This window comes from Eleginops maclovinus, chromosome 11 (assembly GCF_036324505.1).
Source record: "Eleginops maclovinus isolate JMC-PN-2008 ecotype Puerto Natales chromosome 11, JC_Emac_rtc_rv5, whole genome shotgun sequence".
NCBI classification, from domain to species: Eukaryota; Metazoa; Chordata; class Actinopteri; order Perciformes; family Eleginopidae; genus Eleginops; species Eleginops maclovinus.
Window position 1 is genome coordinate 9,625,591 of NC_086359.1, and position 22,601 is coordinate 9,648,191.

The 22,601-nt window shown below is 43.9% G+C and overlaps 1 protein-coding gene across 1 annotated transcript in view; it reads right to left on the bottom strand.

Annotated features, from left to right (window-relative positions):
• svep1 (sushi, von Willebrand factor type A, EGF and pentraxin domain containing 1) overlaps window positions 1–22,601 on the bottom strand; it is a 69,936-nt gene that overhangs the window by 44,192 nt on the left and 3,143 nt on the right. The window contains exons 2-3 of the mRNA XM_063894636.1: window positions 6,128–6,383; window positions 3,928–4,104 (exon numbers count right to left, since the gene is read on the bottom strand). Of these exons, the coding sequence (XP_063750706.1) occupies window positions 3,928–4,104; window positions 6,128–6,383 (433 nt within the window). The remainder of the gene's footprint in view (window positions 1–3,927; window positions 4,105–6,127; window positions 6,384–22,601) is intronic.

Genomic DNA, 22,601 nt, shown 5'->3' on the forward strand with positions numbered 1-22,601 from the left:
CGAATCCCTATCGAGGACATTCATCAAAAAAACTAAGAATTGTGAATATTTTTGTGAAACTCTGACACAAACTTTGGGAAATGAGGCTTTAACTTTCACGAGAAAAATAAACAATAGTCAACAAAAGGAGCATCAAAGGTCATTCTTGAACACAGAGAAAGTGTTTGGCCCTCACTTGCTTAACGTCGTGACTTGGACTGAGTTACCACAGAATAGATTAGGAAAGATACGGACAGAGGAAAACAGAAAGGCCATATATTGTAATATATATTTAAATCAAAACTTGCTGCAAACCTTTTTCATAACTTCTCACCTGGCTTTATCTTTATTTCTCCTTCCCCTTTTCCTGCCATGCTTTCTTGCTGTCTGTGCTCTCCTTCACCCCCAAACAGAGGCATCCTCAGCAGAACAAAGCCTGTGCTGCTGACACCACGGTAACACAGTCCAGACCTGCTGTCACTCTCTCAGGCTGCAGGAGAGGCTGATAAGGCACAATGTGTGACAGGAGGAAAGCATGTTTCCCTCCTGCACCCCCATTTCTCTCACTATCCACTTCCCCATTCCTCCGGTGATCCTCGGTGATGCAGATATCGAGAGCTTGGGATTGGAATTTGGGTTGGAGACAGAGATGTCCTGTCAGAGTCGACAGAGTTCATCCTCAGTTTCTATCTGCTGGGATTCCTGTCGTGTTTTGTGGAAGAGGCTGTTTCACTTGGCTGTCGACAGATTCATAAACAACACCGCTGAGCACTGTGGGGATTTGGAGAGTGTTTCCAACCAAGCCAACGATAATAATAATCCTCTCACAGGCCCAAGGTTCGCTTATACTGCCTTCAGATGTGTCAGAGGCTGTTAAACGTGAGGATAGAGAGTCCAACGAGAATAAAAAACTGCTCCAAACTGTGAGTCTAGACAACGAGACCACCTGAAGTCACACACCCCGCATCGAGCAGCGTCTCGCTCTGGCAGTGTGTGTCTGCCACTCAAGAGCCCTGACGCAGACGGAGTACCCATAATTCACCAAACACCTTTGTGTTGAGCCAAGTCCGTTGAGGTTAAAGCAACAGAGGCTGGATTCTTCTGAAACAGCGGGAGTCTGTCGGGTTTGCATGTATGTTTCTTGGTTACTCTCGCCACAAATCTAATTGCTTTTGGAGCCACTGCTGCTTCAAAAGAGCCTCCTGAGTTATTAGAGAGTAAAACCTTCAATAAATGGAGTGTTCAAAAACATATGTTAGGCTATTTCGCACCACTTAACCAAACCAAAACTGCCGAACACGGCTCAGCCTGCCAAGCATTCGCTCAGCTCACTGCGGGTAGATGTCAGCAGTATATCACCAGGATTCAAACTCGTTGACAATCAATATTCCACAACAAACTAGCCAGCTCCTCTCCCACGAGACATTCCTATACGAGTGAGAGACAGACGGAGGAAGCCTTGTTCAGTTGCGGTCGCAGCGCCTCGCTGTGTCCTTCCTTCCTGGAGCTGCTGAGTCTGCGCTCTGCTATTAATTAAGCCATTAAAAAAGATTAATAAGCAAAGTGGGGCTCCAGTCTCGACAACATCTGATGAGGATTAGGGAGGCGATGACCCCAATGCCCTTTTCATTGACTCTCACTTTTTGAATCCTCCCTTTCTCGTCTCTCTGGGACTTTTTAAACTCTAATCCTAATTATTTTAACTTGTCTGTCACTCACATGGCTTCATCCCTCTTGTCCCATAATCTGATTCTGGAATGAAACTATGTGGGTACAGAGAGGAAGACCTAGAGGGCCAACGGGATCCTTGCCCATTGTTTCCTTTCATTAGATCAAGATTTCTGTTTCCTCTACAAACCTTTCCTCTTCTTCTGAGTCTCTGAGGTGCGATGTCTGAAGGACTGAACTTGAACACAGCAGTAACTCAAACTCTCTCTCTCACTGGCCGGTGAATCTGCGAGCCGTTCTTCTCTCCAACAATCACACAGACCACTCAGCTGCTCTGTGGCTTTGGTGATTGCATATCGAGTAAAAATAATGTATCAACCCTTAACCTCGCGCTTGAATGACGGAGACCACCTGCATCAGATTGCATCATGGCGCTGTTTAACTTGGACATGTAACGGGCCAGGGGCTCGACATTCAGAAGACAAATGAACGTGTCGTTACACGGACCGCTGGCGAGGGTTTTTAATTTGACCGTCTGCAGTGTTGGAATGATTGAAGCAACTCAAGCAAAACACATTTAATGCAGATCATCCATCAAATCCACGGAGGACATTTCAGAAGAAGTGAAGGCTGAATTTAAGGGTTTCTCCTCACAAAGAAGAGTCACTGCCGCACCATTTCCACTCAGCAAAGTCATGTTCTGGGGATTGATACAGATGATTATCTCTGATTGCAGCCGTCCTCCCAATCGACTGAAGGAGAACACAAGAAATGTCCCTGAATTTTAAGTTGATGTTTTGTGTCTTTTTTTGCCTTTATTGAGGATTTACAGGAAGATGGGAGGACAGCATGCTTAGTGCAGATTCAACACAAATGTCCCTAAAATGTCTTAGAATTGTTTTAATCACCGTGGAGTTAATTAAATAATGTTAAGTAAAACATTCAGAGACTTGAGAAGAGATTAGTGTGAAAGAAAGCCCTCCTTTATCCCATGTGTTCACTCTTACAGAAAGTCTGTCATTTTAAATCTACATCATTTCACATCATTTAAATGTCAGCTTGATTTAAAGTTCATGGATCTGTGCAGTTTCCCAAACCCAGGGAATGATTCCACATGTGTGTAAGCCACATTAATGTATGCATAGACATGCCTGCGATTGAAAGATTAACTTTTTACTGCATTACATGAACACACGAGTGCAACTACTACTGACGTAAGGGTGCAACAATAACACAGTAAGTCCTAAAGCCCCAACGTTCACAATAATCAGAAGCAGGAACAGAACAACAGAAGAGGGACGTAGGAACAGAGTAATAGAGCTGTTTTACAATGATAGCAGCATGTTGGTGCATGTGTAGAAGAAAGAAAAGGATGTAAGACACAAAGACGTCTCAGTCCTCCACCTCTGCAGTGGATTAAGGGTCTGTTGATAGTGATCTGCCCTGTGGACAGCTTACACTGCCTGAAGTGGACAGGCTGCTTGTTTAACTTTCACTCACAGTGAGCTCCTCGTGATCTGGAGGAGACGCTGACAGGTAAAGGAGACGAGGACAAGATGAAGAGAACGTGAAAGGAACTCCAAATAACTATCTCTAAGGCAAACAGGGCAGAAGCAAAGTCATCAGGTGGTTTAAAGTAGAAAGACTATTACTGGGTTGGTTGTTAGACTGTTTCAGCGGGCTCAGTATCACTCTAGGCCCGCTTGTTGCACTTCATGGCCTCTCCCCAAAAACCACAAAAGTCTTCATAAGGGTGCGCTTGCTCTCCCTACTTTAATAGCCACATAGCTGATTATTTTAAATTGGAAATCCAACCGGGTGAGCTGCATTCATCCAGAAAAAACAAAGTGTTTCAGGGATGAAATGTGAGAGAAATACACAGGAAACCTTTTCCCCACTTCTCTCTTGGTGCTGGCAACTAGTCTCTATTTGTCTATTTTAGTTTTGTGTCTAATTTCTACCTATTTCTCTAACCCTATGCACACATTTGATATGATTTGCCTCTTACATATTATGATTGATCTCCTATAGGTTAAACTTGGACTCTTCTTTGGGTAGGAGCAATGTGCAGATACACTATTCCCCCTTAAATGCTTGCAAGGCCTTCAAGATCATTTTGAATCACTCCATCCTCTGTTCGAATAAAAGGTACATTGACTGAGAAATTCTAACATGGTGACAGCAGAGAGGGAAACTACTTTTCTTAAGGGTTCTGAGAGTATCTGAGATAGAGGTAAGGCTGGTAAGATGCAGCGGCATCCGTCTGTCCGTGTGTCCTACCTGTGCACTCGTGCTGCAGCCCCTTGCCGTAGTATCCCTTCTCGCAGATGCAGTCGTACTGTCCGGTGTGTGTGCCGCACTTACAGCTGGCCATCAGGTCGCAGCAGTCCCTGCCGGTGTCGCACAGAGAGGAGCAGCGCGACAGATCCTCCTGGATGTAGCTTCCTGTCGGGAGGTCTGCGGGAGGAGGACACACAAAGGGAAGGGTGCATAAAGAAACAGATTTCACCACCTGGCAGTCAGACCGTTTACCTAAGGAGTTTGGTTGCTACAGTTAAGGGGTGGGGGGGGTTCTGGCACATGTACTTGCAAGGTGCATGATTAAGGGAAAGCAATTTTAAAGGGTTTACAACGTGCGTAATATTAAAGTATATTGGCAGGCTCCGTACACTATGCTATAAAGACTAAATTAAAACGTACTTCTGACACAAGAAATAAGGGCAGAAAATGAACACCTAAGCCACAGAAATGAATAAACTTTAAGCTGACTTAAAGCAAACAGCCTTTACCTTATTCCCCCAGCAAATCAATTCCTCCAAAACAGAGAGACTTATTTTTCATTTCTACATTTCAGCCTGTCCCCCTTGTTTCTTTTTAACGGCGAGAGCAGGAAGACAGAGAGGTCCATAGAGGAAGAGAGGGGGGACGTCTCTAGCGTCATTTCTGCAATTTGATCCATGGCCAGTCAGAGTGTCTCAACATGTGGCTCAGAGTTTGAAACGTGTGTGTGTGTGTGTGTGTGTGTGTGCTGAGGCGCTGGTCAGACTTCAAGACAGACGGACCGGAGGCTGGGCAGATAGTGAAGTGTGTGTGTTGGCTTTCGTTCTCACTAGCTTATCCCCACGCTGTCTCACTGATCTTTTCTGCTGCACCTACTGTCTGGGATTTCAGAAGCCGCCTGAGCAGGATTTATAGCTTTCTAGACACTCGGAGCTGTGATATTTACGGTGATATTTTAGGTTTTAAAGCCATGACGGAATCCCACTTTTCGCCAAATTGTGGGAAATCCCTCGTCAAGTGTGGGAGAGGGGCCTCGCTCTGTGTGGAAGTGGATCTTAATGGCTGTTGGCGGTACATAACAGAGAGACCATGTGAAATATAAGTTGTCAGATTTAGAATTATTATCTGCTGCCTCTAAGTAAACATTGAGTTTAAGGGTAAATCCTTCACATGATGATGATGATGATGATGATGGGAGGCTTCAAGGACATAAAGAGTAGCCAAGGTCCCGTCAACTTCTGTTTACAAAAACACAGTTTAATAATACTCATAAATAAGGTAGAATCAAGAAGTAAATCTCTGAAAGATCTTGGTTTTTATGTGTTGCACCATACCAAAGAAATAACACCTGGAATGTTCAAAACTGTATTTTATCTGAGAATCTAAGGCTTCATAACACCAAGAAAGAACACTTAATCTTGTCTTTATTCCCAGCTAAACATGCAATAGCTGTCTGTGTGGAAAAAACCATAAAAAACCCTCTCTTGATGTCTTGCCTTAGAGAAATGAACCCTTTTTTATTGAAGGAAACCATGATAACCTTTATACCATATGAGGAAAAGTTAGTCGAGATAGAAAGATAGAATCGGAGGATGAAACTCTCTTTATTAGTCACATACATGCACACCGCAGAGCACACACAGTGAAATTTGTCCTCTGCATTTAACCCATCCTAGTACTAGGAGCAGTGGGCAGCTATCGTGCAGCGCCCGGGGAGCAATGGGGAGGGGGGATTGGAGGTGTCCGGTGCCTTGCTCAAGGGGCACCACAGCAGGGCCTATGAGGTGAACTGGGACCTCTCCAAGTAGCAGTCCACTTTCCATATTTCAAGTCTGTTTGGGGACTTGAACCGGCGACCCTACGATTCCCAGTCCAAGCCCCTACTGACTGGGCCACTGCTGGACCAAGGTACAGTAGCATGGCGGATATGACCATTAGGTAAACATTTTCCGTTTACCAACTTTGTGACAATTTCACAGGGTATGAATGTCATTTTAAATGGTCTTTTATAAATATTATTCACTACTCACATTTATATATTTCCTTATAGGACAATAATGTATTTATTACTTCAAGTTTTTATACTTTTTCCCCAGTTGTATTACTATCATTTGTAGTTATTTTTACGGGGTGGGGTTTACATTTGCATATGTATTTTGCTGGAAAAAGCAACAAAGCCATCCCCATCTGTCTGTCATACCTTCATGCAGTGCACGTCGAGCCAGGGCCTCGAACTCTTCAAAGTTGTGCACCAGGTAGCAGTGCTGCTCCTTGGGGGGTGAGGCCATGTCGTGGAGCTCCCTGATGTTTCCCTGCCAGATTCCCAGGGTGAAGATCTCCACGCCACGTTCCCTCAGAGCTGCCGCCACCGGACGGGGGTCCCCACCGTTAGAGTATCCATCGGTGATCAGGAAAATGACCTTGGAGGCGTTAGCACGGGAGTGACGGAGGATTTGCTGTAAGAGGAGGAAAACAGACTCATTATGGGAAGGATTTATAAATGAAATTGGTCTTAAAACCACTTCTCATGTTGGTTAAACATCGGAGGATCGTAGACGCTGTACTCAAACAATATTTAGCTGACGAGCAAGACAACATCCTTGTTAGTGTAACCATGCTGTTAGTGTTTTCCAAAGGCTGACCATTCACACACATCCTGTCGCTCCGCCTGCCAACATCCCTCCAGCTTTAGTGACATGACTAAACTGAATAACGAAGAAGAACGTCACACACGACCACTAAAAACAGCCCTCAATTCTAGGGTTCCTCAAAACCCTACATCAGCAAGAGGGCCCGATGAGAGGAGGGACAGAGCTCTACAATTGTAATTATTTCTCCTACAGAGTCTGCAGCTGCCTGCCAGTGGTCTCAAACCACCGGAGAACACTGGGCACACCGAGCTGTGTCCGCCCCAGACACCGGCTTCAGTTCCCAAACTAACTTTAGCTGGCGTTTACAATCCCCCACGTACAATTAGGCGGGACATTAAAGTCAGAAACATATCTTTACTTTCTCTAGAGTGAAAGAGAGAAACACAACAGGACCATCTGCTGGCTTCTCCGCGGAGGCTGACAATGCCTAGGTTTGTTGTGAGGGTGTTTCAAATGAGGTGGATAAAACCATGTGGATGACAGGAAATAGAAGTCAAGGTAAAGAGGAAATAAAAGCACGAAAGAGCCAGGATGAAGTCAGTGGGGCTGATATCTGTTTCTTACTAAAAGCTTAAAAGCTCATGAGTAAATCCTGGAGGATTACAGGGAAACAAAGGATGTGTGTCGGGAGAAGGTGGATGTTTTTCTGTCTTCTGAGTCCAAAAATATTTAGCTACACATGACAGACTGTAAAATATGTGAGGTAAAGCGAGAGGAGACACGCAAGGGTGTGACCGGGGAGGGACACAGAGAAAGAGAAAGATCTGCTCTTTATTGTCTAATTGGCCAAACTTCAAGCGGCTCTGGCAGGAGTGGCGTAATTACAGAGCCTGTGAAGCGAGGGAGTAAAAGGACGATGGCGGGAGAAAAGAGGAGAGGGAGAGCCCGGTTTCTCTGATCCTCAAAAGGTTCCCAGCATGCGGGAAGTTTGCTACGGCTGCTCCAAGCTGTCGAGATGTTTGTGTTTCATAACAACAGAGAACAAGTCGGTGTGTTCACAATATAGCCGTCTGCTCCTCATGTGTTAATATTGAGTTTTTGAGTGTTTTAAGTTGCTGTTACATCTTTTATTAGGCGACTACTCAAGTGCTTTTGGGTCACGGTGGTTTCTGCCTTAGCCATGAGTCAGTGGCTGGTGTTAGCGACTGCGGAGATGCCACCAAGCGAAGCATACGCATGCATGCCCACTAATAACACCCTCCCCATTTGCCCCGACATACTTTAGGTCAGAGTATTAACATAAAGGCGACCGCGGGAGCCAGTATGCGGAAAGGGGGCTGCCTCTCAGTGTTACAAAAAAAAAATCTGAAATATTTTGTTTTTTTTTAAAGTTGAAATTTGGAGAAAAAAATCAGAGGTTTGAAAAAAAAAATCAAAAGCTAAAGCATGTGGGAGACAAAAACTGTGATTCTTTAAAAAGAAGATGATTAGGGTCACATGAAAAACGAGTTAGAATAAAGAGAAAACAGTGGGACATTTTAAAAGTCGAGAAATTTGAACAAAAAGTCTAGAAGAAAGTCAGAAATAAAAAGGAAAAAAAATGGGAGACAAAAAGTTTCACTCTCTGCGTGCACCTTATTGGTCGAGGCATGCAAAGCACACAGTCAGTCATCGCTAAAAAAAAAAACACTCTAGATGACCTAACTATTTCTGATGGGTCGAATGTAGTGATCGGAAACAAATACAGCGTCTCCTGCTTATTTAAGCTATTCAACTCATGCCGTACATGTGTGCAACGAGCCCTCCTCAAACAGCTGTATGTCAGCTTGAGGCTTCACTACGCTCTACATCCTATGCATTTCTTCAATTACGCACTTGGCAGACACATCAATGCCGATGCAGGTCCAAGGAAGAGATAACAAGCCGGCAGCAATGGGACCGTTAAAGTGTGTCTGGTTTGGAGCCGATGATATCTGTCAAAGCAGCGGTGATAGCGGGGGAGCAACAGGCCTTCAGGGGATTAGCGGTAAGAGCGGCGAATATATCTCCAAAACGCCTCGAACTTTGGCAAGAAGCAACAGCGCGGGAGACAGCAGAGGTGATGGTGATTTTATACAGTAGAATCATATACAGTAAGCTTCACTGTTTCAAAACCTTTTACATCATCTATTTAATCTACATAGTTTCATTTGGGGTTTTCCTGTAGTGTGTTCTATAGTTTGTGTGCATGTAAATGGTCGGCAAAGGCTAAAAGTCGGCCAGCTAACCAATCAGAGCAGACTGGGCTCTGGTGTCAGACAGAGGGTGAAAAGAGGTGTTGCAGCACAGGCAGTATGAGAAAAATAAAGAGCTTTTAAACGTTAAAGCATGGAGACATATCACAACTAGCTGTGTTATTTTTAACCATTATTTAAGAATCAAATGGAGAAAGGATGGGAGAAAAAAAATATCAATAAAGAGTTTTCAAAACTCAGAGCCTCAGAGATGTGGTTATTTGACCAAGTTGGACGAAGACATAAAAGTGAAACAGGTTATCAAAACTCAGCCATATGTGGGATACCCTCCACTGATGAACCACCAATAAACATAAATGATATAAATAAATCCATCCGTCCACTGATGAAGAGCTGGATCCATATTCTGCCCGCCTCTCCAAACAGATGCTGGTGTGATTAGCTCTTCAAAAGGAGGCACCTCGTTGCACTTGGCAGGAGAGCCTAGGAAACCTTTCCACACCTTGAGGGGCTGACGGTGGTGCCAAGGTACCCCAGCTGCTAATCAAAGGCTTATATATGCATGGCAGCTATGCTGAATGCTAAATGAGGAATAGCCCTCCCCCCCCCCCACTGCCACCGCCACCACCAACCATCTCCACCGCACTGCTGGCCTCACATCAGCCCCTCCTGTGACTTTGATCCGAGGCTGAACCCACCTGGCTCTGAGGGAAGCTGCTAATGATCGGTCTCTTACTCAAATATTGTGTATCCAGTTCTTCCCACAGGATTTTACTTCCCTTAAGATCCACTTTTCCCAAAACTTTATTCGCAGGCATACCAATGCGATAACAAAAAAATGCATCCGTTTGGGGAAAGCTGTCTCCCCCATCGGTCGGAAGTGATTGTTTTGACAGGCTATCTGCTCTTGGCCTGGGTGGTAAGAATAACAACAACATCTCTGCAGGGGAGCAGAGCAACGTGCACACACAACCAGACTCACCAGACTGCACTTTGGCTTTATGGAGCAACATCTCAGGGACACATACTTTGGATATTTGACAGCTTGCAAAGATCATTTATTTCCTGTTCGAATCGGTGATATGCCCTGAACTTTTGTCCCATGAACATCTTGTTTTGTTCCTTCAGTGCTTCACAAGAATAGAAAACATATAGTAAGTGGCTTCTGGTTCAAAAACATCTTTCTTAGGTGCGGTTGGATCACAATTTAAAGGCAAATTAATGTGGAAATGTTTGGACATCAGAGCTTAATAAGTATTTTCTTAAATATGTTGTATTTAGAAACATTTGCCCTTCAGCTTAGAGTCAATTTGTTCCACACTTCATGACATATTATGTCTTTTTCACAAACTTCCCCTGCTCTCGTCTTGCTCAGTGGGAAGACTGACACAGTGAGGAGGCAAGGGGCCACCCAGGATGCCGCTGTATATTATACTTTACATATCATAAAGCAAAGCTCTTCAGGAAAGGTTTTAACCTCATCTGCTACCTCTCAGTGTGTCAGACACGATTCAGAACAGCGTGTTGTATAAATCTACCTGTAGAGACTTGAAGGTTGCGTCAGACTCAGCAGATAGTCCATTTCATAAATGTCAGGTCATCTTTTTTATTTTGGCAAAGAATATAAAAGGTAACCTGCCAACACAAGTTTCTAAACTCTCTCATTCTGCTTCATTTGACTCTCAGGATTTAGGATTGGCTGCCAAGAAGCTTTGCCCTCAGAGGACATGCTGAGAAATCAAACCTGTAGCTCTTTGTGTTAGAAGGGCAGTCAAGATCATGCAAGATCATCTGCACTGTTACAAGAAGCTTATTGATACACACAGTATACTGTTTATGGATAAATAAAAGGAGTACAATATACAGGGCTCAACTTAGCCAAGTTGGGAAAATCCAGCAACTCACAAGGAACTGACAAGTGGATATAATGAATCAATGCACCTTTTTTCCTGCAGCATATGATGGAGGAAGTGAGTGCCTTCTCTTCTGGCATTAGAAGCTGAGGTCTCTCTTCTATTCTGCAGTTTACACCATTAACCCCGATACGTGGAAAATAAAGAGACATCCACACAAACAAGTCACCATGTCAGGCTGACCCTCCGAGGAAAGGTCAGAGAAGTAATAAACCAGACAGAAGTCGGAGTGTTTCCGTTTGCTACACGTTTGGGACATCTTACACCAGATGCATGCACTAAAATATATCAGATCTCAATGTACACATCTCCTGTGATGCCCTCTGCACATCACTCAACCCCACATGGCGTCCCATCCCAGAGAAAGGATGGATCTGTAGTTCAGGAATAGACTCAAAAAGCAGCAGAGAGGATCATTCATCAATCACTTTGCTTAAAGTGCAGTTTACCCAAACCACAGAAGATGTTTTTGGATAATTGTAAACCTGGGGTGTAGTTGGCAAAATTGAAGGGATGGAGAACTATTCCAAGAAGAGGAGAGCCATTACAGGAAATCGCTCCCACTTACTTCGCACTAAGTAACGATTTTAAAGTCCTCACTAGCGGCCGCCTGTGTAATCTGGTTTTCTAAATAAGCCCAAATTGAGGCCAGTTTGGCGAATAAGCGCCACGGCATCCAGAGTGTCGGAGAAGAGAGTGCGGACAGCCGGTTAATTGCCAGGCAAATTTTCTGTCACAACATCATTTATCAACCTCAAAAACTCAACCAGGAGAGGAGAGACACCGGAAAGAGGAGGAGAGGAGCTGATTCCACCGTGTGATGCCAGGGGGAAAAGGCTGTCTTGGCTGGCAAATGAGAAACCAATTCAATTATCTCCCCACCGATATCCGTGTTGTTCTGGCGGAGAGAAGCGCTGAGAGAAACACTTAAGGCGCTGACCGTGTTCCAATCGGACACGGCATTCTGGGTAATTGGCCAAGGAGAGTTGGTTTGATTGAGTGGGAGGAAGAATAACAAGAGCAGCTTCGGTCCGAGTGCCAGTTGGACGACGGCGAGGTCGGACTGGTTTGGCAATCTGCTTCATGTCATGTACCCCGGGTTATTTATATTCATTGGATTTTGTTTTCTGTGTTCCGAGAGTGTGTTTGCCACTTTCAATATTTGAATGGTATTTTTCGTCCCTCCCGTATCAGCCTGTGTTTTTTTTACGGGGATCATATTATTGCACATCTGACCTCATCAGTTATATGTGACATTCAAAGAATATCGTTTGGTTTCCAGGCACATTTCATCATGATGTGTTTTCTTGCTGCCCGTTTGCTCAATATTTTACACATGTGAAACTACCTTAAGTGATACTGTGTCTTCGTGCCTCTTTAACTTTGGGACGCACAAGATTAGTGGGACTCATTCTTGAAAAAATGTACTGCTCAGCATCCGTCCTGCTAGTGGGGTGAGATATCTTCTAAATGAAAGATATATGGAACCTAAATAAACTCAAATAAACTTTGCAACTTACATAACTAGAAATTGTTGCAAGAGAAGGCTAATAGAGCAGACTCAATCACAAGTTTTTGCCCAGGTCTTTAAAGAAAATATCTAAATTCTAATTGATATTATTCATTGATACGGTGCTGTGATAGACTTTCTTCCCCTGCCGTTTTTGGATGTAATCATCGTTAGCAAGCAGCTGGTGAGAGGGTCTTTTGAGGCTGTTGTTAGGAGAGGAACTGCCTGCTTTCTGGAATATCGATCAGTAGGTGACAGGTCAGCATCAAAAAACCAGATCCTTGATGTTGATCTTCTAAACAGTTTCGTTGCTATGTTAGAAATGACCTCCGTGAACCTGAAAATCCATTTTCAACAGAATTACGCTTTAAGATTGGAAGAAATCCCACAAGTTATGTCATCTGTGCGATTCATGAGCTCATTGCCTCACCGAGCAGAGAGCGGCCATCTCTAAGGCACAGAGTTAATTTCTGAAATAAACAGAGGCAACATTGTGGTGCAGCGCGATCCTTGTCTCGACTCCAGACTGCCGTGTTGAAAGTGCTTATACACAGGGAATCATTTTTGGAGACTGGCTTAAAGCATCCATGAAAATGTATCAAATCACGTCTCAGACCGCACTGTGGACACAGACGCAGAGTTTCCCTTTATTTTGTTGACGGTTGTTGCTGTAGTTGCATATTTCTCTCATGTTCCCCTCTCTCCTCTTTATTCTCCCGAGGGGTTTATTAGTCTTGGCACCAGCTGCAGGCGGAGATTTCCTCTGATAGAGCGGGGAGTTGGAGAGACGTCGGTGTTTGTGCTACATATTAATGTAGAGGTTTGGATTTATTGGCTTGGCCCTGGCTGATAAGTCATATTAGACCTCACAGCATCAAATGGGAGCGCGAGCTGGGAGATCGTTTGAGGGACGACGCATTTTGGGATCGTTTACACTCGGCCGTGGATTCCTACAAAAGCTCATCATAAATCAAGAGAAATGTGGAAACACTAACGAAAAACTAAAAACAGCGATTAAATACTCTGTTGCTGGGAAACACCTGCATTTAGAGAATTAAAACTGATTATATTTGTATGCTTTTTGTATTCTTGTCGGTTGGATGATCAGCATCGGGTCCTGGGGGAAGATTTTCTCGCCAACACGGGGAATTTCAAACTGATTAAAATTGAGGCGAGTGTATGTTTGGTCTTTATATTTGGGTAACTACCTGGAACGAGGTTCCTTACCGAGGCTGGAAACACAAAAAATAGACGCAGAAAACTAAAATACTGCACGATGAGAGCCGGAGAATAGGAGAGAATTTACATAAAAAAGCAGGAAAAACAAAAGACAACAGGATGTGGTTTCACATACATGAACCAATTACCTACTTATAGTGGTCCAAACAAACAGAGACAGTCAGACCGACTTGTGCACACTCATTCACCAAAGCAAACAACCAAATGGAATCTGGCACTTTCACCATCTAACCTCAACATTGCAAGTGCTTTACTAATAGACCCACACGCCTGAGCTCATAAAAACATGTTATTTAGTTTGCCGCTACCATCTCATTGAAATACTTTTGGTTGCTTAAGGTGCCAAGGTATGAGGCTTTTGGTAAATCCTAATCTCAAGATGCCAAAGTAAATCCTTGTGCTTAAAGACTTCGTGTGATTTGAGTCTTAATTCCGTTGTGTGAGGAAGAAGAAAAGTTCAAGTGCACTCATCAAACCCAATAAAGTATTTTATAGAAAATGCACGCTCGTCATTCAACATCAGGAGCCAACTGATGCATCAGCAGGGCAGATGTTCACTCATTTTAGATGCTGCACAGAAATAGCAAATACTTTATCCACGAGTGAGCATTGGCAAGTCTATTTTTTAACTGGAACATTTTCTAAAGTGTTCATTGTTGAGAGTGGAAACACCAGAACATTTCACCACACGGTAGGTACATTGAGTAACTGTTATTACTCACTACAAGAGTAAGACTTTGATCTGATCAGAAGCTATAGATGCTACTAATTTGACTTTGTGATGAGATTTATTTGTCAGCTTCTGATTGAGAATCATCTTTTAAACTCAACTTTTGAGTTAACATGGACAAGAAATACCAAAAATGCAACATCCTCAATACAACTAGGATACTCCATCTAATGAGGGAAATCATCTCAATATTGGTCCCCCCCAAAAAATGTTCAGGCTTTATTCTCAATACACAGAAAGGTTTCATCCAAAGAATCCATCCCAGAGAAAAGCACGATGGTTTCCACAGCACGGTGGCCTAGTGGAAACCCACTCTTTCCAGTGACCTCAGGAACCCGCAGGTTCCTAATGATATTCCTCGTTAATGCGGCGTTTAAATGCCGTCCAAAGAAACCGCTGACGGACAGTTCCTCCTCTCTGACCTTTGACCCCCCCCCCCCCCCGAGTATTATTCTTCAAAGCCTCGTCACCACTTCTTTCTGAACCATTTCCCTCTGTACCTCTACATCTCAAACACCCCACCCCCCGCTTTCTCACACACACACACACACACACACACACACACACACACACACACACACACACACACACACACACACACACACACACACACACACACACACACACACACACACACACACACACACACACACACACACACACACACACACACACACACACACACACACACACAGCTGGTGTCAGCAGCACCTATCAATTGCCTAGCGGTATTTTAAGTAAGCGGGAATCTGTCAGTGTGTGTGTGTGTGTGTGTGTGTGTGTGTGTGTGTGTGTGTGTGTAAATGCACGCTCAGTGGAAAGAACAGAGTGTGAGGTTCAGAGAGTGAGCAAAGTGTGTGAAGGAAAGTGTGTTCAGAAGCAGTGTGTGTGTGTGTGTGTGTGTGTGTGTGTGTGTGTGTGTGTGTGTGTGTGTGTGTGTGTGTGTGTGTGTGTGTGTGTGTGTGTGTGTGTGTGTGCATCTGATTGACCAGAGAGTGTAACTATGGAGATATCTCGATTGTGCAATGAGCCGCAAAGCTCATGAAGGGAGTTTTGGGGATGAAATGTAAAACTAAAATATAAATTAGATGCATTTCCATTATTTAAACACACTGTGCAAAGTGTGACGTACTTAGCATCCACTACTGCAGCCTGAGCGTTCACTGAAAGAGACATTCACGGGACAATAAAGTCAACCAATTAAAAGTTTTAAAGAAGATAATCAAAGTGTGTGTGATTTATATCCAAAGGGGGATGAAGAGGTGAAATAAAACTCCCTGAGTCTCCACTTTGCAGGTCTGTTTTGTAGACAGGACCTACACTCCTCCTCCCTGCACTCATTAAATTGAAACCCTCATCTCAGGGGACCAATTATCTGTCGGGGTAACGCACAAGCAATGACGCTGTGACGGATGCATGGGTCCGCTGCGGAAAGGTCTGAAATTACACTTGTGCCGTCGAGGGGATTTACTGACATCTGTGTTTTACGCAGCCGGGAAGTGTAAGGATTGCCCACTCCAGTGCTGAGCTCATTCCAGTTTCTTTAAAAGAACAAGGTGCCGTAGGTAATTGTGACAAGCAGCAAGAGACACATTTATTCAGCGCCTGTGTTGAAGGACGAAGCGCTGTGTGGTAATTTCCCCTCTGGCAACGTATCTGATTCATACACTAAGAGAAAACTGGAGACGTAAGGACAATGATCATTTGGTGAGGAAACATTTGACATTTCCATCCTCCTCTCTCGCATTTTAAATAAGTATTGTTGTACTGCAGCTTCAGGCGACAGTGCCTTACACAAGATAGATCATACGCATCTTTTGAGAGGAGTACAGAAACAAAATCGGTATTGGAAACATGCTAGGACAAAGCAATGACTTTTTGAATCCAAATCTATCCAGTGAAACAAAGAGAGATCCGTCCATAAATCATATAAACTTGCTCGAGCACACACTCACATTGCACGCAGACACACAAACACACATCCGCTCCCTGTTGTTTCCACTGGCCTCACCACCTCATTTTTATTCTCATTCTTTATCTAACTAAAGAAAAGCCCCGTCATTTGCCCACAACAGATGTAGTTGATGGCCGAGTGGGACACTGTGCACAACATCGAAGTCAGCTCCTGCAGTATTGAGTGGCGACAAACAGAAAAGAAACAGAGAGAGACAGATGGACAAATCACCTGATGCTGGGGAGACAGTGACAGGCAGTGATTCAAACAGCAGTCCAAAAAGACTAAAGAAGCTTTTCCGCAGAAACCAAACTGCTTTATCACCAATAACTGCAACGATTTATACCCTTCGGCAAAGTCTAGAATAACAAAAACTGATTGTACATCATGCTGTCCAAAAACACCGCAATGACTTACATATTGATGCACGCAAATAGCCTTTCATTTCAAATTGATCTAAATCCACAAGCGGCTGCTGGCTTATTTAGGAGCGCTCCCACAGGCAGCAAATGTTTCAACACTGAAATGTACTGTAGGAATATGTGGGGGACAACCAGGGGATTTTCTTTTGTATGTGATTAACCTAAAGACGCTGAACTGCTGATCTTCTAAAGGAAGACCTGAAGCTGAGGACGGATAAAAGAAGATGAAGGATAAAGCTCTTCCACATGGCTGCTGCAGTACAGATGGGAGCAGGACGCCTGCAGAGTTGTTGGAGGAAACTGGTGACCTTTCGCTGGCCTACGGTACCGAAAAGTCTCTCTGTCAAATTGAAGGGGTTTGCTCCAAATGAGAAATCCAGTGTTTGGAATAACTACGGGTTGGACGAAAATATTCAAACTGTGGTGCAATTAGACAGAATGCACATTGCATTTTTCAAGCTTTAATTACTTCCATCATAGAGGTCAGGCTGGGAAATTAAGCGTGAATGAAAGCAGCTGGGAGAACTCCAGAGAGATATCTGCAAGCCTCCAGTTTTCTGACAGGTTGCACATATTTGGTCAGCCTCTAGTGGGCCTTTCTGCACTATAGTGAAGACTGTTGACCTCAGCTGACCTCTCAGTGCGCACATCGCTGCACTACTTGTCTGTCTGTCAGCACTCGTCAGCCACAGATATGTGACTTTAAGAGAACTCAAAGGGTCCGGAGTTATCAATACATGTTGACAGCTGCTGGAGGCATCAGGAGAAAACACATCAGTCCAACATGTCTTCAGAAAATGCTAATATTCTACATTTCAATAGTCTGATGAGAAACAGGTGCATTCATGCTTTGAATATTGATTGGAATTAGATCAGGGTCAAGTTGGATTTGTGCTTTTTGTCTGAGGTGGGTTAAATGCTTGAACTGTTTCTGTGAGACGTCAGTAAATGAGGAGGCCTCGGGGTCTATTCAGACGTCCAGAGGTCGGAAAGTAGACCCCTGTGTGTGGAAAATATTCCGTATCCATTTCAGAGAGGAGAGCAGGGGTGAACGGAGTGTGACGGGAGGAAGAACAGGCCACCGTAAAGCAAGAAAGGCAAATATTGTCTCTGCGATTGGACACAGTGAGACGCAGTGAGACAGCTCAAACACTGTATAAGGCAGACTGCAGTCATGGATACTTAGTTATGCAAACATTTATAGTTAAAACAGCAATAACTGATGAATAATTAACCCATCCAGCCGTTACTGAGCAACATTCTGATTCATTTGGAGTCTTTCTTTTCGGCGAGTTGCAAATGTGAGTCTATAATTTACTGTTTTTTGTTGTGTTTATGTTCTCCACCAACTTCTGAGGAGAGTCTCTTGCTCTTTGGCTTCTCAAAGCTCCACTCTAGTCACCGTCTAGTTATTAACTGTGTCAGGTAAAGGGCATGTTTGTCTAACCTAAAGATATTACATTCACAATCAAAAGAGAAAAGCGGAAAATACTCATTCATATGTTTTAGGGGAACAGTCATTCTGAAAGAACTTTTCCAAACAGAGGTATTACTGACGACAAAACAGGAAAAAGAGCAGCTCTGTAAAAGCGCTTTGTAAGGGAAATACTCAAATATTTGAGGTTAATGAAAGAAGAATGGAGGCCCAGCTCCCAGGAATAAAGCATTTCTTCCTCAATGTTTTCTAAGGAAAGTCTTACTCATTCCGTCTTAAAACTTAAAATGTGTTCCTAGTTGTTGCTGATACTATTCTTAATGTTGAGAAATGGATTTTAGTCAAGCCTCTGATGCATGTTTCATCTTCCAAGACAAGACCAATTCTGCTCCTCCAGCCCTTATCTTCTTTCGGGGGAAAAAAGCAACGTGTGTTATTTCAAAGTCTCACTTTCCTGTCCTGATGAATCACAGATACACGCGGGGCTATAAACAGTGATGGCTGGCCCACTGCAGACTGAGACAATGTCAAATGTGTTGTCTGGTGTCTGTGGACGGTTCCTGTCTGGCCTCTCTGTTCTATCAGAGCTTTTCTGGCTGGAAGGTGAGTCTGCTCCATCTCTCCGTCTCATGTATCCTTACAAGAGACCCTTGGATAGAGGAGGAGGTGGAGGAGATGAAGAGGGAAGGAGCCGACGGACTGAGGGGAGTAAATGATTAAGGCTGAGATGGCGGGAAGTGGCGGTTGCACAGACAGGAAACAGAGACTTTTCTTATCTTGTTATCACGGCTGAGTCCAGATCAAAGAGATGCACCTTGCTTTCATTTGTTGCAGTGGGCACACGTTTGGGAAATACTTTATTCTCTAGGTGTAAAAGTAGCTCTAAGTGTCCCTTCCTGCTTTCTTATTGGGAGAGTTCTGCTGGTGAGAATCCCCTGCCTTGTTTAAATGGTCCCCTGTGACTCAGCCGTAGAATGAAAAAGTGCTCCAGTGAGCAAATATATTTTCTTAAAAAGCAAAAGCCCCTGAAGTCACCCGTCAGATACAACATTTTCCAGCATTAAGGTGATGGATGGTGTTCCTTTTCCCATCTTAATTTGCTGCACTCTACTTCTCATTATTGGTTATTCAGAAATTCAGGCCAAAACTCAGACTTTTAAACATTAAGTGTGTGTGCACTTAAGACGACCAAGAATGTACAGGATCTGTTAAGTACGTCTCCAGAGGCCAAATATAAGCAACTCGCACAAGCCTCATTTAATCTAATAGACAATGTTTTGAAAAACAATACCGCATTTTGGAGCTTTAATGCGTCAAAGCGCAGGAAGGTGACGTTACCCCTCCTGACACTGCTGGGGAGGTCTGCGGCTCTGATGGAAAGGCATGAAAATGGGAAAAAGAATGGTAGAATAATCGCTGACCCACTGGAATGAGACGGGGGGGGGGGGGGCTCACAAACCCCGCAATATTTGTTTCCCTTACTGTGGTCTGGCGAAGCTCAATGAGAAAAGGCATCATGTCACGCTGAGCCATATGAAGTGTGATTGACAAGTGTTCCGCTTTTTCTGAAATACCAACCTGGACTATTTGTACATTTCTCAGGCCAAATGTGGGCTTTTGTTCAAGATTTCTAAGTGGAAAAACATGGCGGCTACGAAAATATGTCAAATTTCTGCTAAACTATCCAGCAAAATGTGCTTTTTGAATAATACGAGTTGAGAGTGTGTTGTTGCATCGATGCTTGACTTAAAATCTACAGGCTATTGAAAAATAAAATACTGTTTACCAGGCACTCAAATGAAAACTCACAGCTCAGCAAACTTTCAGATTTGGCCGGGTTCCAACTGTTGCCTCAATTAATTCTCGTGGATTTTTGCAGGATAGGAATCATGCAGGACAAAAAACTGGACTTAAAAGTGTAGACCTCTCAGTTAAAGTCAAAAGCACAACGTCCATAAATGCAAACACATGCACTCTCATGCACGCACTCCGGTTTACAGTCCATAACCTCTCTGAATAATATGATGACTACTCTGTAAAGACAAGCAGCTGGTCCACACACACTCTGTGATTGGAGTGTGTTTTCTTAAGTTAGCGTTGCACATGAGGCATCATCGGAGGAAACAGAGGAAAAATAACCCAGTCCAACTTATTCAGATTTCAGTGGCAGAAACAAACTGGCAGAGCAAAAAAAGCTCCTTTTATTAAGTGGCTAACTCCTGTTAACTACTCTGAAGTCTGTTCTGAGCTGGACTCATGCTAACTGTCAGGTAAAACCATTACTGTGAAAAACCTCCAGAAACAGACACATTCTTTCTATCGATCCCTCGACCCGGGGCTTTTTCCCCTCTATTCTCTACTTTTTCCTGTCATTGTTCCATCTCTCTCCCACTCCTCTTCACACGCTGCCCATCTGTCTGTGTCTGTGAGTCTGACACAGTGAAGTCGCCAAGTCCAGTTCAGCGCTCTGTGCCAAGCCGGCCTGCCTGCAGAGAGCAGGGGGGGGGGGGGTTATCTGGCAAAGCATGGCAACCCAGCAGAGAAAATTCATGATGAATAACAAGCAATGGCGAGGATTTTTAACTAGCTATTACAGATACAGTCTTTTTCTCTCCTTGTGTTTTTATAGCCGCACTCGTGTCCAAAGCGAGCCATTTAGAACTGCAACAATGGAAAAAGCCATAACTCCTGGATCAACAGGATTACTAGCAACCAATAGAATAAAATGAAAGGCTTTGGGCTGCATTCCCTTAAAGATATTTGGTCATGTAAAAGGCAAATGCATGGAAAATAAATTAGAGCAGAGTTAAAACTGAGCAGGAAAATGGATTGGCTTTTTCAGGGCAATTACAGTGAGAAGAGGGGAGTATGATTCAGTTGGGAGGGGGGGGGGGGACGTGAACTACTTCTGTCTCAGGTAGAGTACTGCAGTGGAAACATCTACAGGAGGTAATCCATCAGCTCCTTAGTACGGCGGTGATGAAAGAGCAGGAAATCTACAGCATGGTGAGTGATGTCATCAGTTAGCAGGTTATCGTGTCAGCTTGAAGAGAGCCTGAAGTGATGCGGCGTGGATCATTATGACAGAGGGCTGCACTCTTGAAAAACTCATCGTCTAGCGCATCTACCGTCATCTACCGTCATTTCAAATGCAGAATGATGAGCTGGTTTAGATCAGGGAAGTGAAAAGAGACAAGAGCTGGGTATCAAAATCACCGTCGTGCTTACCGATTGAAAAATTGTCCAACCTTCAGTATTCCCTGAACCAATTCCCTGACAGAGTTACAGTGTCTGTAACCCGCTTCCTAATTGGAATCTAGGGGGCTGAATATGACAGTTTTAGTGTAATTGGTCTTTACGGAGATGGGCTAACTAAGCAGTGTAAGAACCTCTCTCAAGCGCTTTCCGTTATTCTAATACATTTCAAGCCTAAACACGAGTACGAAATGATCAACGCCTTCAGGTTCATTTCTACAATGTGACAGGTAAGCTTTTTTGCCACACCTTGAAGTGTTGCCATTCAGAACAACTTCAAATGTGGCCGGACGACACATTGCAACACATTCTAAAGCCAAATATCATACCATAAAAGAGCTAGAACAGTCAGTTATTTAACTGTCACCAGCATAAGCCACTCTACCCACTACAGACATACACACTGCTTTCTAGAAAGGGTGTTCGACATTAAATAGAACATTGTAGATCAAGTCTGAAAGTCCTGAATCAGAGATTACTTTGGACCCTAGACATATTGATTCTTTAGAGGTTTACTTTAATATGCATTGATCAGACAGACAGACAGACAGACAGACAGACAGACAGACAGACAGACAGACAGACAGACAGACAGACAGACAGACAGACAGACAGACAGACAGACAGACAGACAGACAGACAGACAGACAGACAGACAGACAGACGGACGGGGCTCAGAGTGAGACAGAAGAGGAGTGCTGGAGGAGAGCCCTGTCTCTACATGCACGTCTGGTGGAAAATGTCTCTGTTAATGGATCCCAGCTCTCTACAGCACTTAAAGCCGCCAAGACCAGCCAAGGGGAATAAAATATGGCATTATTATTATTATACTGCAATTATCAATTATCCTTTCTCTCTAACTCTCACTGTCTCTGCACACACATCACACACCCTAACACACACGTGTCTAACGTTGCCTCAGATGGATACACGGTAGCACAAATAACACTAATTGCGTGCACCTAAACACGGCCAAATTCCCAAATTCAACACTCTTCTCCAGTTCGGTCCGCCCCTGAAGACAGGAGGATATGCACTTTGTAGATTAGTGTTAGCAGACCCATCCTTTATGCGGCTAATGGAAACAGACGACATACGCCCCTTTCACTTTTTCCAGTGCGATTCAGACGGATGATAAAATAATGCAGGCGATAAATCACAGACAGGCCTGGGTTTCTCTTTTTTCTTCAAACCATCACTTCCTGTTGTGAAAACGCAGTAAACGTCAGACTGAATCCATCAGGTGTGGGCTGCTTTCTGCTGTTTCTCCGTCTGTATCTGCTAAGCTCATCTATCTTTCCAGGGAGACTCTGGAAGGCTGCACGTAGCTCTCTCATTACTCATACACCAGACTCGTACTACGCAGATGCCATACTGGAAAGAAATAAGGC